A 20,900-nucleotide genomic window follows, 5' to 3' on the forward strand; every position below is an offset into this window, starting at 1 on the left:
AGGGTACCAGGTTTAATTAGAGACACCAATGATTTACTCAACATCTTTGAAAGTTTCAAATGGAAACCTGGCTACCAGTGGGTATCATGCGATGTGGTGTCATTATACCCTAGTATACCACATCACATTGCATTAGAAGCTTTAGCACACCACCTCTATCTCTATTCACATTACTCAGAAGACCTTAACGAGTTCATTATGGAAACTGTGGAGTATTTATTATCACATAATTTCTTTTTGTTTGATAACCAGTATTACTTACAGTTACAAGGAGTGCCCATGGGTGCTAAATTCTCACCCAGTTTAGCCAATCTAACCATGGCATGGTTCGAAGAACACTATGTTTATTCCACTAACAATCCCTGCATTTCTAATATTGAGTTCTATGGTCGTTATATCGACGATGTGCTGTTGATATGGTCGGGGGAAGCGCTGTCACCCTCCTCCTTCACCGATCATATCAACAGCAATACATGCAATTTAAAATTTACAACATATCACAACCATCATGAAATCAATTTTTTGGACGTTACCTTGGTGGGAGACCCTATACAAGGAAAAGTCATTTCTAAATTATACAGGAAAACCTCAGCGGGTAATACTACACTATACGCAACTAGTTGTCACCCTAATCACACATTAAAATCAATCCCTGTTGGAGAGCTCACTAGAGCTAGACGCATATGCTCAGAAGATGCAGATTTTAATGTGGAGTCTCAAACTATATGCACACGACTTTCTAAAAGAGGTTATCCACATTGGAACCTAGAACGTGCTAAAAAAATAGTTAAGGAAAAACAGCGTACATCCCTTCTACAAACTGCTACAAAAGAAACCTTTAAACAAAAAAATAAAACACGGGAAACTTACTTCTCTACCCCTTATAGCCAAGACTTTAATAACATTGTTCGTATTATTAAAAAGAATCTTGTCGTACTCAGACAAGATGATATTCTAAACACCATACTTACTGAAGGTTGTCACTTTGTAGCAAAACGTGGCAAAACCCTTGAAAATAGATTATCCCCAAGCTACTATAGCTCTCTTGCTTCCTCTTCAGGAGATGCCAATTACAGGGGCTTCTACAGATGTGGTGGTAACAGATGTGGGGTATGTCATTTTGTCAAAAAAACCATTTCCTTCTCAGGTTTCTATAGCACTAGAATATATTCCATAGGTGCGTTCATAAATTGTAACACAGACCGTGTGGTATATCTGATTACATGTGAAACCTGCAGATTGCAATATGTCGGATGCACCATACGTACACTTAAATCCAGAATTTCCGAGCATTTGAGAGACATCAACAACAAAGATATGGTTAGAAAATCAGGAGCCTCAAAACACTTCTGCGAAACACATCATGGCAATACATCTTCTTTTAAATTCAATGCCATTGAGGCTGTCAGTCAACCTCCGTGAGGAGGAGACTGGCAGCGTTTACTGTTAAAAAGGGAAGCTCACTGGATCTTTGTACTAAAAACCAGGTTTCCTTTTGGCATGAACTTTAGAACGGATATATCATATTTTTATTAAAAAACATCCACATTACTCCTATTATACAATATCATCAAGCCTTAAAATTTCTCGCATGCATATTTGTAATATTTGTAACATTATATGACATCCTTAGCAAGGGCATAACCATTGCGCATGTGTACTAGGCTGGTTTTGCCATCTTTGTTTGTTTGTCTGCATGTATACCGTTGGATGTGAAGATGTGCATGCGCAGTGCACATTGACTCGGACGCTGTGGGGTTGTCATTACGGAGTACTGTTTTTTTTTTTGTTTTTTGTTTTTTTTTTCTTGCAATAACATGAAGCTGTGTGAATTGGGCCCTAGCCACTGTTCTGAGAGGATATATACACCTGGGTACACTTTTAATCTTTGCATTACTTTTACATATAATATTACATTATCTCACTGGAAATATTATAGTGCATCATGGTTCTAAATAAAGAAGTATCATAAATCAAAGTAAAATAAAATAACATATATTATGTGTAGTGCGGAGCACCGCATTTGGTTTCTGGACACCACACAACGTAATGTGGATTAGGTACTTACTACTCATAGGGATTTCATTCATATCATCTACTAGGAAACAACCGCATAGGTGAATCAGTACATCATAGCACGCTCAGTGTGAATTGGATCCAACTTGTGTATAGGACTTTTCTAAACTTTCAAATATAGCTTCATTGTACATTAACGATATTGAGATAATTGGATTTATAATACAATGATATATAAAAAAAATCCAAAGAAAACAAGTTTTTTGCAAAAATATATAATTTTTTTTTTTTTTTTTTTTTGTTCTTTAAATTGTAATCTACATACTTATCTTAACATTTGGATATATACATATTTTTTGTTTCTTCATTATGTTGAGTTGCTGGTATATATTAGCCTTGGTTGTATAGCTCTATCACCTGTTGTATAATCTTGTCTTGATTTAACCTTCCATCCAAGTGCAGACGGGAGGGGTCCTGTTTTTAACTTTACCTTTTAGTATATATATATGATAAGCACATACTTGCAGACTAAGCCATGACTAAGGGGTCATATCCCCGAAACGCGTAGGCTTATTCGTCCTTCTGTCCCGTCTGCACAAGGACATATCCATCGACTGCTTTTCCAAGAACAATATATATATATTTTTAACTTGGAGCATGTCTCCACAATAAAATTTGGAAATTTTTTTAAGAAAACGTATCATCCGGCGTGCTGAGACTACTTCAATTTGTTGTCACTATCCTATTAATGCATATGACAATGAGCAAAGGGGCTAAGAACCAGAAAATGTAATTGGTGATCCCATTAAAACTTATTCTGAATGAAACCTCTTAAGTCCTAATTTAGGCAACAACAAAAAAAAGAATCACAAGCAAAGCAAATCGTATGTTATGGGAAGGAATGCAAATAAATGTGTGAATTATTGACTACAGTTTCCCTCTTTCAGCATCAAATGGGAAGATTTCAATGAAATTTAGAGCTTAAATTATTATATGCATTTCAGAACATTGCTGTATGGCATAAAACCTAATGAGCACAGATGTATTTTTAATGGGGCTTTTCAATCTCCATAGCTACTTCCTATTTAAGAAACCAAATTTAGAATTAGCATATTTAAATGGGAAGGTAAGAGTCTGAAAGACCTCTGAGAATAGACTCACCATCTAATTCTGCTGTTGCAAGTGCTTTCCTACAAAGGCCAATTTCATAGAAAGCCAATTAGCAAAAGTCTGTTTGTGAAACATGAAGGGAGACTCGTGCAAACAAATGCAGATGTTATCCTGGACATGGATAAATGGAGTCTGCTGCCAAAACCCAGCTCGGCAGATGAACAGGTTAGGGTCACAAGCTTGTTTTGCCTTGTGAATCGGTGCCTCCATTAGGGTCAGTTCACAAGCGTTTTTTTTGCAAACTGAAAAAATCTGCTTCCAGAATTAGGAAACTTTTTTGACATGGTTTTTGGCATGATGTGGTTTTTGACACTTTTTTTCTGTAGCACACTCTATGGACCTGGAAACTTCTATGTAAGGGTCAGTTCACACAGCGGAAAATGAAGAGGAAATTACTCATTTTCCACCATAGCATCCCGCTCCTGATTAGGCCCGGATGAATGAGCCTATCCAGGACGAAATTTCGAGTCACGGACCCTGCGGGTGGAATCCGCAGTAAGATTGAGCAGGACGCTTTTTTTTTTCACATCCTAATGTGATCTCTGCCTCCCATTGAAAACAAGGTGGATTTGGGAGGAATCTGCTCCGGATTCATGGGTAGAATCCACCCCCAAATACGCTGCAAATTCCTCTGTGTGAACTGACCATAAAAAAAGCTAGCTGTTTTTGACACAGTTTTTGCAAAAACACTTCGCCCACTCCCTTATTAGGGTAAGTTCACACAGAGTTTTTTGGTCAAGGTTTTGAGGCTCATTCTTCAGGTTGAGTCGCCTCACGATTCGACATGAAGAGACTCCCTCCTCTGGACCAGGCCTAATCCGGAGCAGAGAGCGAGGCTGGATGCCGATGCAGTGCAATGGCTTTCAGCCAACGCTACCCGTTTTTTTTGGATCGGAACCTGAGGCAGCCTCTGCTTCAGGTTCCGATCCAAAACAAAAACCCATGTGAACTTACCCTTACTGCTGCCAGGTGTTGCAGAAAAGAGGATACGGCAGAATCCGGCTTCACTGTCCTGTGCCGAACCTCTGAGGGAGTCGGATACAAAAACACTGCAGGAAACGTATTTTGATTTGGCTCCAGCCAAGGATTCGATACATTCCAGTGCAAAAACTAAAGCCAAGAACTGATCCTATAGAAAACTATGAGGTCCATTATAGTATTAGATCCCCTCCAGCTTGTGTGCATCCCAGCAACGTACATATGTGAACAGACCCTAAGTATGTAATGGTGGCTTACATGTTTTCCATTCTCTAATGGATAATCTTTCCTTTATCCATGTTAAGCCTCATTTACCACTTCTCCAACCAAGCATCTACCTTACCCAGATCCATTTGTAGGAAATGACCGTCCTATTCTAAGCTAATTACTTTATACACTTTATTATCATTTATACAAAGTGATATTTTACTTTACATTCCTAATGACAACCCTCTGACATTGGGAGATGTCCTCTAATACAGACGTCACTTTCACTACCTTTCCTCTTGGAAAAATAGAACAGATTTGGTTCTGCACCATGTGGAGATTTATAAGCCACATGTGTGTCAGGACATATGATATGAATGTTATCCTGTCAAATATTTTACTAGCTTGTAGCCATATTTTATTGAATTTTATGATTAAAAAAATTGAAATAAAATTCATGGAAAATAATGGTGGACACATCCGTAGTTGAGGGATCTGGACGGGAGACCCATCTTGAAAGCAGAATTTCTTAATATGGTATCTGATGATTCCTTATTAAGGGGGCTATTCAGAGAAAAATTAATGCTGAGGGCGGGTTCACATCTGCGCCCAAACTCTGTTTTCAGATTTCCGTCTTCTGCCGACAGTTGTGACGGTTGTGAGCTCCTGTGAGCATTTTGTGCTCTCCTCGGCGAACACAAAGTCGGATATTCAGGACTTTGTGTCTGCTTAAAAAACAAGGTTTTGCCGCCGAGAGCACAAAACGCTCACAGGCGCTCACGGCCGGACACTTTCCAAACCCATTCAAATGAATGGGTTTGAAGAATGATGCAGGTTTCTGTCTCCTGTCCAGTTTCGGGCAGGAAATGGAAACCTGCAAAACGGAGATCGGGGCGCAGATGTGAACCCACCCTTACCAGCATATTCCCTGCACTGGATAAACTCTATTACTAACAGATAGCCGGATCCACCTTTCCATAGTGCCACAGGGGAGGCTGGAAGTTTTGTTCCACTCTCCAACTCTAATATGACTAACTTTGCTCTACTCTAAGGACCTGCAGCCAGAGTACAGCCAGTGTGGCAGGAGAGGCAATGGACACTGACGTCCAGCACCCCACTGTGCCCTGCAAAGGTAATAATTGGGGCTCCCAATGACTTTGCTATTTATAAGAAATAAAGCTCCAGTGCAAAAAAATTCCAACAAACAATGTAACGTTTCTAAAATTCTTTGTCTTCTTCTTCTTAGGGGAAATTTACTAATCAAAAAATGTGCAACATTCACCAGTCTTGATGCACTTTAAACTGCAATGAAATTAAATTAAATGGAACATTTCTGGAAATCTGCATCCGGTATAGTGCTGCATATGCTTCACAAGCTATGTGACGTCACTTGACGTCACATGACATGATCGTGAGCCGGTCTGGGTTCGCGATACCTGCCAGTCTTCACTTGATGACCTATCCTAAGAATAGGTCATCCACTATAAAACCTGAAAAAGCCTTTATTGTGAATGGTGAATTTGTTAGGTCACTCCACTAATGCTATTTTCACACCTGCTTTTGGGTTTCTGTTCTTCGGGTCCACTTGGGGACCCAAAAAAACAAAAACCCAATCCACTTCAACGTGGTTACCTGCAGAAAACTGCAGATCCTATAGACTTTAATACGATCTCTGGAGAGAAAATTCCTGCTTGTAGGACTTTTCTCTCCGCATTTTTTAAGAGGAATGGGTTAACAATCCCCAAATGGAAGCTGTGGTGTGGAGCCAACCTAGTCTAAGGGTAGGTTCAGACCAGAGCTTGTATTCTGTCTGGAAGGAGTCTACATGGACACTCCCCAGACGGAATACAATCGCAATTGCAAGCGATCTACTGTCAAAGCACACGGAACCCATAGACTATAATGGGCTCCATGTACTTGCCGCGCACTGCCCGTGAACCAACCCTAAGCCTCCCGCCACCTATTATTGGAAAAGTGTTTAGACGAGCATAAAAAAACTAAAAGATTGCAAATATTTGCTCTAACAACATTTTTCAAGAGGGATGGTCAATGGAATCCCCGAATGGAAACCAAAGCCGGTGTGACCTTAGCCTAAGCCTCACCCAACCTATTAGAGAAGTGTGGATGTGATCATAAAAGCATAAAGAGATTGCATACTTTTGCTCAAAAACAGCATCATTTTGAAACTTTTGGTGCCATTTTTCCGGCATAAGAGTCTTAATGAGTCCTCTTTAAAGTTTTCATACCTGGTAAAATCCGAGCAGATGTATGTTGTCCCTGAAGATTGTTTAATACAAGTATAGTGTGATATTGTAATATTTTTCCTCATTACTTCTCGGTATGAGGGATTTTTTACAGCTCCGAGCTCACAGATTATATTTACCTACTGCAAGTAACTTGAGCGGTTCGGCCATGACGTTGGATCTGCTTTACTATTTAAGAAATTTATTTCAAGTCTTAGACTAACTTGATTTAAAGTTTATGGATCTAGGACAAACAAAGCCGAGCACGATATGTACAGAAAATAATAATGGCTTCTCCCTTTTCTCTTTGCATTAGAGATGTGTTCTCTTTTGCTTTGAAATACACAACTTCGCAGTATTTTTATATTGTCTGTATAGGCTTCTATACCCGAGGGGAGTAATTATCTGTACACCTATAAACTGCATTTCTTATATAATGAAATCCAACTTAATTGTTTTCTACAGTCTATATTTCAAGGCTTAAAGGGCTGTCCGACTCATTTTTTTTTTTCTTCCTGCTGCAGTGAAGATCACATTTCTTATTTTCTAATTGTCTTATGGTTACAGTTCTGCGGGGGTCCACATTTCGCAGCAGGTGTTTTTTCTTGAAGTGATGGCATTCTATTCGGCTAGTCAGTAGTGCAGCCACTCTACTGATGGAATGTCATCGCCGATGCTTTGTACGTGGGGGTCAGCTTTTCAGCGATGCCTCGTCTTGAGGCATAATATGTAGGAGTGGGCTCAGTACAGATTCATCATTCAGAAGCAGGCTCGCTCATCTCTGATGGTTCATTATGGGCAATCTACATTCTGACTGCCCCAGCTTACATTGCGTCTTTAATAGAGATGAGCGAACAGTAAAATGTTCGAGGTTCGATATTCGTTTCGAGTAGCCCCTCAATATTCGACTACTCGAATCGAATATCGAACCCTATTATAGTCTATGGGGGGAAAATGCTCATTTCAGGGGTAGGCAACATTCGATCAAATTATACTTATCAAGTCCACGAGTGAGGGTCGGGCTGAATCCTCCGAAAAGTCTTCTCAGTGCAGCGTCCCCGCGGCATCTTCCGGCTCTGAATTCACTCTGCCGGGCATCGGGCCTGGGCAGATCCAACTGCGCATGCCCGCACTACAAGCAGGCATGCGCAGTTGGCTCTGCCCATGCCCAATGCCTGGCAGAGTGAATGAAGAGCCGGAAGACGCCGCGGGGAAGCTGCACGGAGAAGACTTCTAAAGGTAGGAGAAGAACCAGCGTTGATTGGCTGACTGTATAGCATTCGGCCAATCAATGCTGGATCTGCATCGAACTTTTCCATTCGAATAGCGAGTGGTACTCGATCGAGTACGAGTATTTCAAATAACGTAGTATTCGATCGAATACCTACTCGATCGAATACTACTCACTCATCTCTAGTCTTTAACTTTGGTATTGAAATTCACGGATGATTAGGGTTGAGCCAATCTTGAGATTTCAGGATTGATTTTAAAATCTGATTTCCGATCATTTTCCTGCCTATCCCGATCATGAAATTTGCTCGATCGCCGATCGGGATCCGATCTTTCCCGATCACAATCGCTCGACCCTAGTCAATGCTTCTCTATGGGAAAATTCACTTTTAGGGTTGAGCCGATCTTAAGATTTCAAAACCCGATTTCCGATCATTTTCCTGTCGATCCCGATGAAATTTGCTTGATCGCTGATTAGGATCCGATCTTTTCCGATCCCGATCGCTCAACCATACTGATGATACCGTGCATAGTATATCAGTACATCCTAGTACCAGAGTGGCAAACATATACTGTAGTGTAAAATATAGGAATATTATAAATTTCCCAAGAAGTTCTGTGACCTTATAGAACAAAGTGTATTTATAGAGGAGATAGAATTGATGAGATGGCTAAGGTTTAGCTGGCTAAGAACATACAAATGTATCCAAGTTTAACTAACACTTGTTAAAAACGATGGCGCATGGTCAAACTTTCTAATGGCGTTTGTTGTTCTCTGAGATTATATTTCATCAACTGACTGTTTAACTTTGCTACATCACTACATCTATGACCTGTTTGGGTCTTTTGGACCTCTGCGGCACAGATACATAGTTATTAGAGATGGGCAAACCTCTTAAGATTCATTTTGTGTTTAGGTTTGGCGACTTGGGTCCCTGATTTGTTTAGGGTCAAACAAGTCCAACAGGAACCACACTTAAAATTAGATTGAAAGTTAGTGTAGAAGACTCTTAGGGTCTCAGTGGTGACCCTGGGACAGATGTCACTAGGAGATCACCGGATGCCATGAGGAGCCCAAATGAAGTATGAAAGTTTTTTTCCACCCCCCTGGGCCTCTACCTATTATACTTTGAGGTCTGAAGAGACCCCAGAGTATAATGCAGCATCCATTTTAGTTAGCCCAAGATAAATCTCCATTTGTTTGGTTTTGTAAATACTGAACAATTTGGAATATTTGGATCGAACCAGGCTCAGTACGAACCTATACGCCCATCTCTAGTTGTCGTCTTTTTAAAAGTGTAATTGTAGTATTATTTATTTTTGCATAAATCCATAGTGCAGGTGAAGGGAACAAACTTTGTATATAGTTCATTAAAGAAAAGTGCTTACTTCTTCACTTATAAGACTTCTTCTGCCAATAATCAAATATGTACAATAGAAGTCTATGGAACGATGAGGGGAAAGGGAAGAGGAGAACTCCTCAAAGCAGAGAGATGTCAGCAATGTAGAGAGACCATGTTCTTTTGTAAAAAATCTAGGTTATCAGGAATGAATTTACCAGGCAATATATCTTATATCTCTGATAGGGTTGAGTGATCAGGATCCTAAAAGATCGGATCCCGGTCGGCGATCGAGCAAATTTCACGATCCCGATTGGGATCAGCTGGAAAATGATCGGAAATTGGATTTTAAAATCGATCCTGAAATCTCAAGATCGGCTCAACCCTAATCTCTGACTATGCCCTACTCAACCCTTCCTCTCCCCTCTCCATAGACTGCATTGTAAACTAATCTACTTGTGTTCTAAGGACAAATTGAAATCATTCAGGTAAAACATAAAGTCAGGAATAATAGTTCTACACACAGACACTTTTATTTAGTAAAATATATAGCAGCTTCTTCTATTCCCCTGCACTACTGATTTATGAAAAGATAAATAAGATTTTACTTACACTATAACAGTCTCCTTGGAATACTGATTCATCTTAGGAACAAACCTTAGACACTTTTTCATTGAAAATACAAATATGGAAGGAGAATTTTTTTCTAAAACATAACATTTTCCTTAAAAATAATGGTTGTGGTGTAAATCATTGTCTTTCGAGATACTTTACTTTGTTATTATACTTTGCATCACACAACCAAGGACGCGGCTATGTCAGTACTCAAGTGATTCAGTATCTAGGGCATCCCACATATAGGACTGTAGAATACCAAACCTCTTCTTATGAGGCCCAAAAGCCAGAAACAAATCTCTAAATGTTAGAAAATGCACACAGTAAGTCATGCTTGATTCCTTCAAGTAAGAAGCTGGTCAAGACTAGAATGTGAATACTTGAGTGCAAACGGTACTCTAGGGAGACATTCAATTCACTAGAAAGTGTAGTTTAGCAGGGGTTGTATAAAAACAAACAAGGACCTTTGAAGGAAATAAGTCATCAAGCCCATTGGTTGTGATGGCTGGGAATAGATCATAATTAGAGATGAGCGAACACTAAAATGTTCGAGGTTCGAAATTCGATTCGAACAGCCGCTCACTGTTCGAGTGTTCGAATGGGTTTCGAACCCCATTATAGTCTATGGGGAACATAAACTCGTTAAGGGGGAAACCCAAATTCGTGTCTGGAGGGTCACCAAGTCCACTATGACACCCCAGGAAATGATACCAACACCCTGGAATGACACTGGGACAGCAGGGGAAGCATGTCTGGGGGCATAAAAGTCACTTTATTTCATGGAAATCCCTGTCAGTTTGCGATTTTCGCAAGCTAACTTTTCCCCATAGAAATGCATTGGCCAGTGCTGATTGGCCAGAGTACGGAACTCGACCAATCAGCGCTGGCTCTGCTGGAGGAGGCGGAGTCTAAGATCGCTCCACACCAGTCTCCATTCAGGTCCGACCTTAGACTCCGCCTCCTCCGGCAGAGCCAGCGCTGATTGGCCGAAGGCTGGCCAATGCATTCCTATGCGAATGCAGAGACTTAGCAGTGCTGAGTCAGTTTTGCTCAACTACACATCTGATGCACACTCGGCACTGCTACATCAGATGTAGCAATCTGATGTAGCAGAGCCGAGGGTGCACTAGAACCCCTGTGCAAACTCAGTTCACGCTAATAGAATGCATTGGCCAGCGCTGATTGGCCAATGCATTCTATTAGCCCGATGAAGTAGAGCTGAATGTGTGTGCTAAGCACACACATTCAGCACTGCTTCATCAAGCCAATACAATGCATTAGCCAGTGCTGATTGGCCAGAGTACGGAATTCGGCCAATCAGCGCTGGCTCTGCTGGAGGAGGCGGAGTCTAAGATCGCTCCACACCAGTCTCCATTCAGGTCCGACCTTAGACTCCGCCTCCTCCGGCAGAGCCAGCGCTGATTGGCCGAAGGCTGGCCAATGCATTCCTATGCGAATGCAGACTTAGCAGTGCTGAGTCAGTTTTGCTCAACTACACATCTGATGCACACTCGGCACTGCTACATCAGATGTAGCAATCTGATGTAGCAGAGCCGAGGGTGCACTAGAACCCCTGTGCAAACTCAGTTCACGCTAATAGAATGCATTGGCCAGCGCTGATTGGCCAATGCATTCTATTAGCCCGATGAAGTAGAGCTGAATGTGTGTGCTAAGCACACACATTCAGCACTGCTTCATCAAGCCAATACAATGCATTAGCCAGTGCTGATTGGCCAGAGTACGGAATTCGGCCAATCAGCGCTGGCTCTGCTGGAGGAGGCGGAGTCTAAGGTCGGACCTGAATGGAGACTGGTGTGGAGCGATCTTAGACTCCGCCTCCTCCAGCAGAGCCAGCGCTGATTGGCCGAATTCCGTACTCTGGCCAATCAGTGCTGGCCAATGCATTCTATTAGCTTGATGAAGCAGAGTGTGCACAAGGGTTCAAGCGCACCCTCGGCTCTGATGTAGCAGAGCCGAGGCTGCACAAGGGTTCAAGCGCACCCTCGGCTCTGATGTAGGAGAGCCGAGGGTGCACTTGAACCCTTGTGCAGCCTCGGCTCTGCTACATCAGAGCCGAGGGTGCGCTTGAACCCTTGTGCACACTCTGCTTCATCAAGCTAATAGAATGCATTGGCCAGCGCTGATTGGCCAATGTATTCTATTAGCCTGATGAAGTAGAGCTGAATGTGTGTGCTAAGCACACACATTCAGCTCTACTTCATCGGGCTAATAGAATGCATTGGCCAGCGCTGATTGGCCAGAGTACGGAACTCGACCAATCAGCGCTGGCTCTGCTGGAGGAGGCGGAGTCTAAGATCGCTCCACACCAGTCTCCATTCAGGTCCGACCTTAGACTCCGCCTCCTCCAGCAGAGCCAGCGCTGATTGGCCGAATTCCGTACTCTGGCCAATCAGCACTGGCTAATGCATTGTATTGGCGTGATGAAGCAGTGCTGAATGTGTGTGCTTAGCACACACATTCAGCTCTACTTCATCGGGCTAATAGAATGCATTGGCCAGCGCTGATTGGCCGAATTCCGTACTCTGGCCAATCAGCACTGGCTAATGCATTGTATTGGCGTGATGAAGCAGTGCTGAATGAGTGTGCTTAGCACACACATTCAGCTCTACGTCATCGGGCTAATAGAATGCATTGGCCAATCAGCGCTGGCCAATGCATTCTATTAGCGTGAACTGAGTTTGCACAGGGGTTCTAGTGCACCCTCGGCTCTGCTACATCAGATTGCTACATCTGATGTAGCAGTGCCGAGTGTGCATCAGATGTGTAGTTGAGCAAAACTGACTCAGCACTGCTAAGTCTCTGCATTCGCATAGGAATGCATTGGCCAGCCTTCGGCCAATCAGCGCTGGCTCTGCCGGAGGAGGCGGAGTCTAAGGTCGGACCTGAATGGAGACTGGTGTGGAGCGATCTTAGACTCCGCCTCCTCCAGCAGAGCCAGCGCTGATTGGTCGAGTTCCGTACTCTGGCCAATCAGCGCTGGCCAATGCATTCTATTAGCCCGATGAAGTAGAGCTGAATGTGTGTGCTTAGCACACACATTCAGCTCTACTTCATCAGGCTAATAGAATACATTGGCCAATCAGCGCTGGCCAATGCATTCTATTAGCTTGATGAAGCAGAGTGTGCACAAGGGTTCAAGCGCACCCTCGGCTCTGATGTAGCAGAGCCGAGGCTGCACAAGGGTTCAAGCGCACCCTCGGCTCTGATGTAGGAGAGCCGAGGGTGCACTTGAACCCTTGTGCACCCTCAGCTCTGCTACATCAGAGCCGAGGGTGCGCTTGAACCCTTGTGCACACTCTGCTTCATCAAGCTAATAGAATGCATTGGCCAGCACTGATTGACCAGAGTACGGAATTCGGCCAATCAGCGCTGGCCAATGCATCCCTATGGGAAAAAGTTTATCTCACAAAAATCACAATTACACACCCGATAGAGCCCCAAAAAGTTATTTTTAATAACATTCCCCCCTAAATAAAGGTTATCCCTAGCTATCCCTGCCTGTACAGCTATCCCTGTCTCATAGTCACAAAGTTCACATTCTCATATGACCCGGATTTGAAATCCACTATTCGTCTAAAATGGAGGTCACCTGATTTCGGCAGCCAATGACTTTTTCCAATTTTTTTCAATGCCCCCAGTGTCGTAGTTCCTGTCCCACCTCCCCTGCGCTGTTATTGGTGCAAAAAAGGCGCCAGGGAAGGTGGGAGGGGAATCGAATTTTGGCGCACTTTACCACGTGGTGTTCGATTCGATTCGAACATGGCGAACACCCTGATATCCGATCGAACATGTGTTCGATAGAACACTGTTCGCTCATCTCTAATCATAATACATGGAGCTAACAGAATATGATATATGAAGGTCTTGTATACATCTAGCTCAGCATTTATATCTGTATTGTGTCTATATTATATGTTTTATGCTTTCTTTTACTTGACCCTTGTCTATATCTTCCATACTTACTATTATGCTGTAACAGATACAATATAGATCCATATGATGCATTGATTTCTATAGGGAGATTATGTTATATGCAGCATTTTATAAAGAATACAACTCATATGGGCTCCATATTAGAGATATGCGAATCTCTCAAGATTTGTTTTGTTTTCAGGTTTGGCAGATCAGGTTTGTTTCAGGATGAACAAGTTTGGTATGAACCACACTTTAAGTTGGCTTAAATCATAGTGTAGAATACTCTTAGGACTCCGAGCAACCTATCTATAAAACCTAGTGTAGAACACTGTCAGGGCTCCTAGGAACCTATCTATAATACATAGTGTATGACACTGTCAGGGCTCCTAGGAACCTATCTATAACACATAGTGTGTGACACTGTCAGAGCTCCTAGGAACCTATCTATAAAACATAGTGTAGGACACTGTCAGGGCTCCTAGGAACCTATCTATAAAACATAGTGTAGGACACTGTCAGGGCTCCTAGGAACCTATCTATAAAACATAGTGTAGAATACTCTTAGGATTCCTAGCAACCTATCTATAAAACATAGTGTAGGACACTGTCAGGGCTCCTAGGAACCTATCTATAAAACATAGTGTAGAACACTGTCAGGGCTCCTAGGAATCTATCTATAAAACATAGTTTATAATACAATCAGGGTTCTGAGGCACTAGCTCTTTAAGGCAAACATAGCCAAAGTTATGTCAAACTGTAAAGTGCCATTATTATACTTTGGGTTCTCTTCAGATCCCACAGTATAAAAGGTGGAGGCCCAGGGGAGGTGAGAAAAAAACAAAACATTCATACTCACTTTTCATTACCTGTTTGGGCCACCTCCACTCTCTCCTGGTGATATATGTCACTCTCATGTGATGTCATTGGCTTAGGACCACGGCTGAGGTCTGTGATTGGGGCAGCAGTGGACACATGGGCATGCTGAGCACCATAACTTCATGACACTTTGCAGGCCCAATCACAGGCCTCAGTGCTGAACCATGGCAGATGATTCACAGAAGGGCACCACACGTGACCATGAAAGTGCTGGAGGAGGCCCAAGAAAGGTAACGGAAGGTAAGTATGAGTGGGTTTTTTTTTATTTATTTTTTTCCACTCCCCTGGGACTTCACCTATTATACTCTGGGGTCTGAAGAGATCCCTGAGTATAATGTGATGTCCATTTTAGTTTGTCCAAGACGAATCTCCATTTGTTTAGTTTCGTAAAATAAAAACAATATTTTGGAATATTTAATAAGATATAATACAGAGTTTCTTATATTTACCTGCACTATTCACTTATGGAAAGTTATTTTATAATTGGCGATACACTTTATAATGGGTTCTCTTATGGTAAAGTTGTATGCAGTGGCAAACTGGTGATGTTACTGTGTAGCCCTATAGGACTAGAGGTCACATAGTGGAGACAATGATGGGCCTAAATTGTAAGAAATGTTGAAGGCTGTTATTATAAAGTATTTTTTATATACAGTTTCTCGAATCCTGATAAAGTCCCTGTAAAAATAATTTGTACTTATGTGTAAATACATTTTACTGAAGTCTTTCGGAAGGTTTTGTCTTAATAGGAAATACAGTAGTCTCTATAAATTCTTGATAAGATTCAGAAAATCAATTCTGCTCAATTTACTACATTAAGCCCTAGGGGTTTGCATGACATACATCTGTACTCATTGCTTAGAATTCAAAGAAAACAAAATCAGGACCAGCAGTGCAAAAAACAGGTGTTATACCATTAAAAAGTATAATTATTCTACTTAATTAAATGGTAAAATTTTATATAAATTATAGACCTTCTAAAATGTGTTTGGTTTTGAGAATAAGCTCAATGTAAGAGAGAACAAATACCTTGTAGCTTGCATCTATCTCTTCCTCTCTATTAGCAGTACCAGGAGACCGGGACTGGCCTATAGGGGTACAGGTAAATCCCCTGATGGCCCCTTGGGCTAGTGAAGGCCCCACCTCTACATAAGTCCCACACATCTACATGGTGCCTCCATTGTCGAGATATTGTTGGTTTAGTCATTATGCAAATAGGCCCTTTGGAGCAACGAGAGCAATGCTGCTTACCTAGTTGGAGCAATGACTGATAAAAAGTGCTGATATTTCGGCAATGGAAGCTACGATTAACAAGGGGAAAAAACATTTGATTCAGGTGACCCTAACCTATCTATCTGCAGGGCTGCGTTGATATGCTGGGTTCTGCTGACACTAACCTAGCTATCTGCAGGGCTGGGCGATATGCTGGTTCTGGTGATGGTAACCTATCTATCTGCAGGACTGGGGTGATATGCTGGTTCTGGTGATGGTAACCTATCTGCAGGACTGGGGTGATATGCTGGTTCTGGTGACACTAACCTATCTAACTGCAGGGCTGGGGTGATGACACTAACCTATCTATCTGCAGGGCTGGGGTGATATGCTGGTTCTGGTGACACTAACCTATGTATCTGCAGGGCTGGGGTGATATGCTGGTTCTGGTGACACTAACCTATCTATCTGCAGGGCTGGGGTTATATATTGGTTCTGGTGACAGTAACCTATTGTTATGGTCAGCAGGGTTTATTAAAAAAACAACTAAAATGAAAACCCTATGGAGCCCTCTGGGCCACTAACTGCAAACCAACCTGGTGTGAACACCGACTAACAGTTCCTGTCACTGCCAGCTAAATGAAAGGACCAGGTGCGCTCTGTTAACATTCACAGAGCATGCAGTCAGAGCAGCCGCACAAATAAACAAACTGGCTAACCTGAACTCCAGGACTAGCCAGAGACCAAGTAAACCCTGTGTGTGGTAGTTCCACCCAACCACCCAGGCAACTACTGCCAAGCCCACTCCCAGTCACCCTGTCTGGGAAGTATTGCTAGCGGCCCCTACAGAGTTGTACCACACATACAAGGCAGCATGCTGCCTGACTAACTGTGGAAATGCTAGCTCAGGGGTCTTTTGCTAACTAGGGCAATTCTAATAGTATTTCAGGCAGGAACCCAAGCACACACACAACACACATCATTTCAGGTTTGGAATGAGATCATAGAGCACCAGGCGTCCAGACCAGCCCCCTTATATAGGCAAGGGGCGGTTACCAGCAAATAGCCCAGCTGCCCAATCCGAGCGTCCATTGGTTGACACACATGTCGCTCAACCAGTCGACCACGCCTGGCTGTTGCAAGGCAGGTTAACCCTTGCAACACTGCATTTTGCAGAGGAACAGACAGCGACGCCCATATCATGGCCGCAGTCTCTGCACAATCCTAACACCTATCTATCTGCAGGGCTGGGGTGATATGCTGGTCCTGGTGACAGTAACCTACCTATCTGCAGGGCTCGGGTTATATATTGGTTCTTGTGACAGTAACCTATCTATCTGCAGGACTGGGTTGATATACTGGTTCTGGTGACAGTAACCTATCTATCTGCAGGACTGGGTTGATATACTGGTTCTGGTGACAGTAACCTATCTATCTGCAGGGCTGGGGTGATATGCTGGCTCTGGTGACAGTAACCTATCTATCTGCAGGGCTGGGGTGATATGCTGGCTCTGGTGACACTAACCTATCTATCTGCAGGGCTTGGGTGATATTCTGGTTCTGGTGACAGTAACCTCTCTATCTGCAGGGCTGGGTTGATACGCTGGCTGCTGCTGACACTAACCTATCTATCTGCAGGGCTTGGGTGATATACTGGTTCTGGTGACAGTAACCTATCTATCTGCAGGACTGGGTTGATATGCTGGTTCTGGTGACAGTAACCTATCTATCTGCAGGGCTGGGGTGATATGCTGGCTCTGGTGACAGTAACCTATCTATCTGCAGGGCTGGGGTGATATGCTGGCTCTGGTGACACTAACCTATCTATCTGCAGGGCTTGGGTGATATTCTGGTTCTGGTGACAGTAACCTCTCTATCTGCAGGGCTGGGTTGATACGCTGGCTGCTGCTGACACTAACCTATCTATCTTCAGGGCTGTGGTGATATATTGGTTCTGGTGGCACTAACCTATCTATCTGCTAGGCTGGGTTGATATGCTGGGTTCTGGTTAGAGACTCCCTTTAAAGGGATTAACCTATGAAAATCCTGATAATTCTTCACTATGATTGTTTTTTGCTTTGGTTTTACTTTTTGGTAGAGTGATGATAATGGAAGAAAAAATCATTTTGCATATTCACTTTCAGAAAAGTTCAATACCTCCCAATTATGAGTCTAAGTAAATAATTCCGGGCATATTTCTACATACACTATAGTCAGATAATATAGTAACGATTGCTGTAGAGTGAAGTATGATGACAGTCATTGTTGTGGTCAATGGTTCTAATCACATAATTACCTCTATCCACGTAATGATAATAACGCCCTTTGTGTTTTGCAGAATGCTCGACCAGAGAATGAAGCGGACGCTGCAGATACATTTGTCCTTTTGGGCCAAAAATCAGTTATCCACTAACTATCTACAAAGCAATAAGACTTGGAACATTATGGAAAATCAAATTTGTTGTTCCGTCTTTAGGGAACAATACCTAACATTGCTGCCCACATTTCTCGATCAGAAATTAATTTTTTTCTTAAAGCACAATCCAAAATAGCTATCTACAGATGATGAGTACTGCGAGCGGCACAGGGATGTTCATCGGCCTGACAACAGTATCCGTTACGCTAGATATCAGTATACACAATGGACTGATGGCCTGGCATATTAACAGCAATGTGACTTTAAATCAGAGTATGCCCACATTGCATCCCACGAACGCATCCGAAGAGGAAGGGCCAACCTACCCGTCTCTAGAGAAGAACTGGTCTGCCCTTTTGACCTTGATCATCATCATATTAACGATAGGAGGAAATATTCTCGTCATCATGGCCGTGTCTTTGGAGAAGAAACTTCAAAATGCGACCAACTTCTTCCTCATGTCGTTGGCTGTGGCAGATATGCTGGTGGGAATTTTAGTCATGCCAGTTTCCCTTATAACAATTCTGTATGGTAAGTAACCACCATTCTGTTCTTCTATTCCGCGACATGTAATGTTGTAAAGTCTCATTTACGTCAGCTTCTTTATACACCATTAGAATACACTACATTAACCATCATTGACGTTCCTCCGATTTTTACAATGGAACATGATGTTCTACGATCGGTAGAAGTAGTGAAAATACATGGATTTCAAGTGATTGGTAATGTCTTCTCAAGCAAAACCAATCACCAGGAACCTTGCTGACAGATATTTTCATTCTCAGCTGGAAATGTCTGATTTTACAGTAGTAGAGTATCAAGGATTTTACGAGTTTAGATCTTTCAAGCTTACAGTTTGACACCATTGCACTAGTTGTAGAATAAGTTTGGGAAATACATCATATTCTAGGTAAAAAAAAATCATAGGAAGATGTAATAGCTTACTTTTGGGTTTAATGAGCCATTCATACACCTTAGGTTATGTTCACACTGATTTTTTGCAGGTGGATTTGGACTCACGCCTGATTGGGCCCATTTAGTCGCCCATTAGACGCGTGGAAAATTCACCATTTCCACCGTGTAACCTTACCCTTATACTGTACATTCTTAGTATGGAATTCACTTATTCCATGTATGTTCCTTTTGTACAGTAGGCATATGAAAATCTTGTGTTTCTGGCTAATCTCGCTCCCTTTTTGATCCGTTACTGACTTTCACTCTGAAAATCTCTTTTTAATCTGTTTCACTAAAGCAAGACAGTCTATAGCTCATAAAGGTATGACAATATACACAGTCCAGTCACATTAATGTGACCACTTGTCAAAATCCAGAATCACCACCTTTGGCAGAGCGGACTGCTACGAGACGTGCAGGGAGAGAGGGGATGTTGTGATGATGTCACTGGGATGTTGAGCCATGCCGACTCCAGTGCCGTGACCATTTGCACTAGGTTACGCGGTTGAGCATCCATGGCGTGAGCAACCCAATTGAGGTGGTCCTACAGATTCTGGATTGGGTTCAAGTCCGGGGAATTTGCTGGCCAAGGGAGTATGGTAAGTTCATCCTGGTGCCTCTCGAACCACGCACGTACACTGCAAGCTTTATGACACATGGCATTGTCCTGCTGGTAGATGCCATCATCCTGAGGAAAAACAATTTGCATGTAGGGGTGAACATGATCCGCAAGGATAGATGCATACTTGTGTTAATCCATCGTGCCTTCCACAATGATGAGTGCACCCAGATGGCTGATGACATGCCTTCTGCGATTGGTTATTTAACGTTGACGTCAAAAGTAGGCGGTGGTCACGTTAATGTGGCTGGACTGTGTATAATAGTCTATCAGAGAGATAGACGAGAAGTGAGCAGAAGCTGAGACAGACAGAAGCTTCTGCAGCTACTTATGAAGTTTCTATCTTACCTTAAGTGTTTTATTCTTATCAAGATAGGTCATTACTTCTCCCTCCATAACATCCTATAGGACCCCGGTGATGCTTCTGAGTAAGAGAGAGTGACTTCTACTTACTGTATGTAGTTTATAGGAAACATCATAGTATCTAAAAAACTAAGATAACTGAGAACGGTCAGAAATATTGTTACTTCTCATATATACGCAGTGTACTATTAACAACGTTAAGCTGCAGTGTTAGGTATTGTGTGCTTTGGGTAGTGACTATACAACTAATATTTAGTCAGTAAGCACCTACGTACATACTAATATAATCATTACACATTGATTAATCACCATTATTTTCCGTTCTCCGACATCTTCAGCTTTATAAATGGCAGTGTAAATATTTTTTGATACAAATTTTGATTGATTTGTTGTGCCTTAGATTTCCTGTGAGCTCATCTATCATTTATGAAATGTTCCTACAAGGTTACTATCATTAAAGCACTTGAGCTTTTAAGAATAGAGGAGTTATTTGAAGTCATTAAAGATGACAGGGTGGGCAAACCACGATACAAAAGCTTGTACAATAATTCTACCTGTCATCTATTTATTTAAAGAAAATGATTTATTAGCTGAGACCTGGGCCGGGTGCACATTATTCACTAGTGAGCCACATTCATCCTAGGCTAAGGTGCTTTGCTTCTTAACAAAGGAGACATTGTAGAAGTATAACTATGGTGTGGCAATAAAAGCATTTTAATAGAATT

General features: G+C 42.3%; 1 protein-coding gene across 2 annotated transcripts in view; it reads left to right on the forward strand.

Annotated features, from left to right (window-relative positions):
* LOC142185243 (5-hydroxytryptamine receptor 2A-like) overlaps positions 1–20,900 on the forward strand; it is a 394,677-nt gene that overhangs the window by 314,231 nt on the left and 59,546 nt on the right. For both annotated transcript variants that reach the window (XM_075260540.1, XM_075260541.1), the window contains one exon: positions 18,162–18,770. In XM_075260540.1, the coding sequence (XP_075116641.1) occupies positions 18,386–18,770 (385 nt within the window). In that variant the 5' untranslated portion in view covers positions 18,162–18,385. The remainder of the gene's footprint in view (positions 1–18,161; positions 18,771–20,900) is intronic.

Source organism: Leptodactylus fuscus, chromosome 11 (genome assembly GCF_031893055.1).
Source record: "Leptodactylus fuscus isolate aLepFus1 chromosome 11, aLepFus1.hap2, whole genome shotgun sequence".
In the NCBI taxonomy this organism is placed as follows: domain Eukaryota; kingdom Metazoa; phylum Chordata; class Amphibia; order Anura; family Leptodactylidae; genus Leptodactylus; species Leptodactylus fuscus.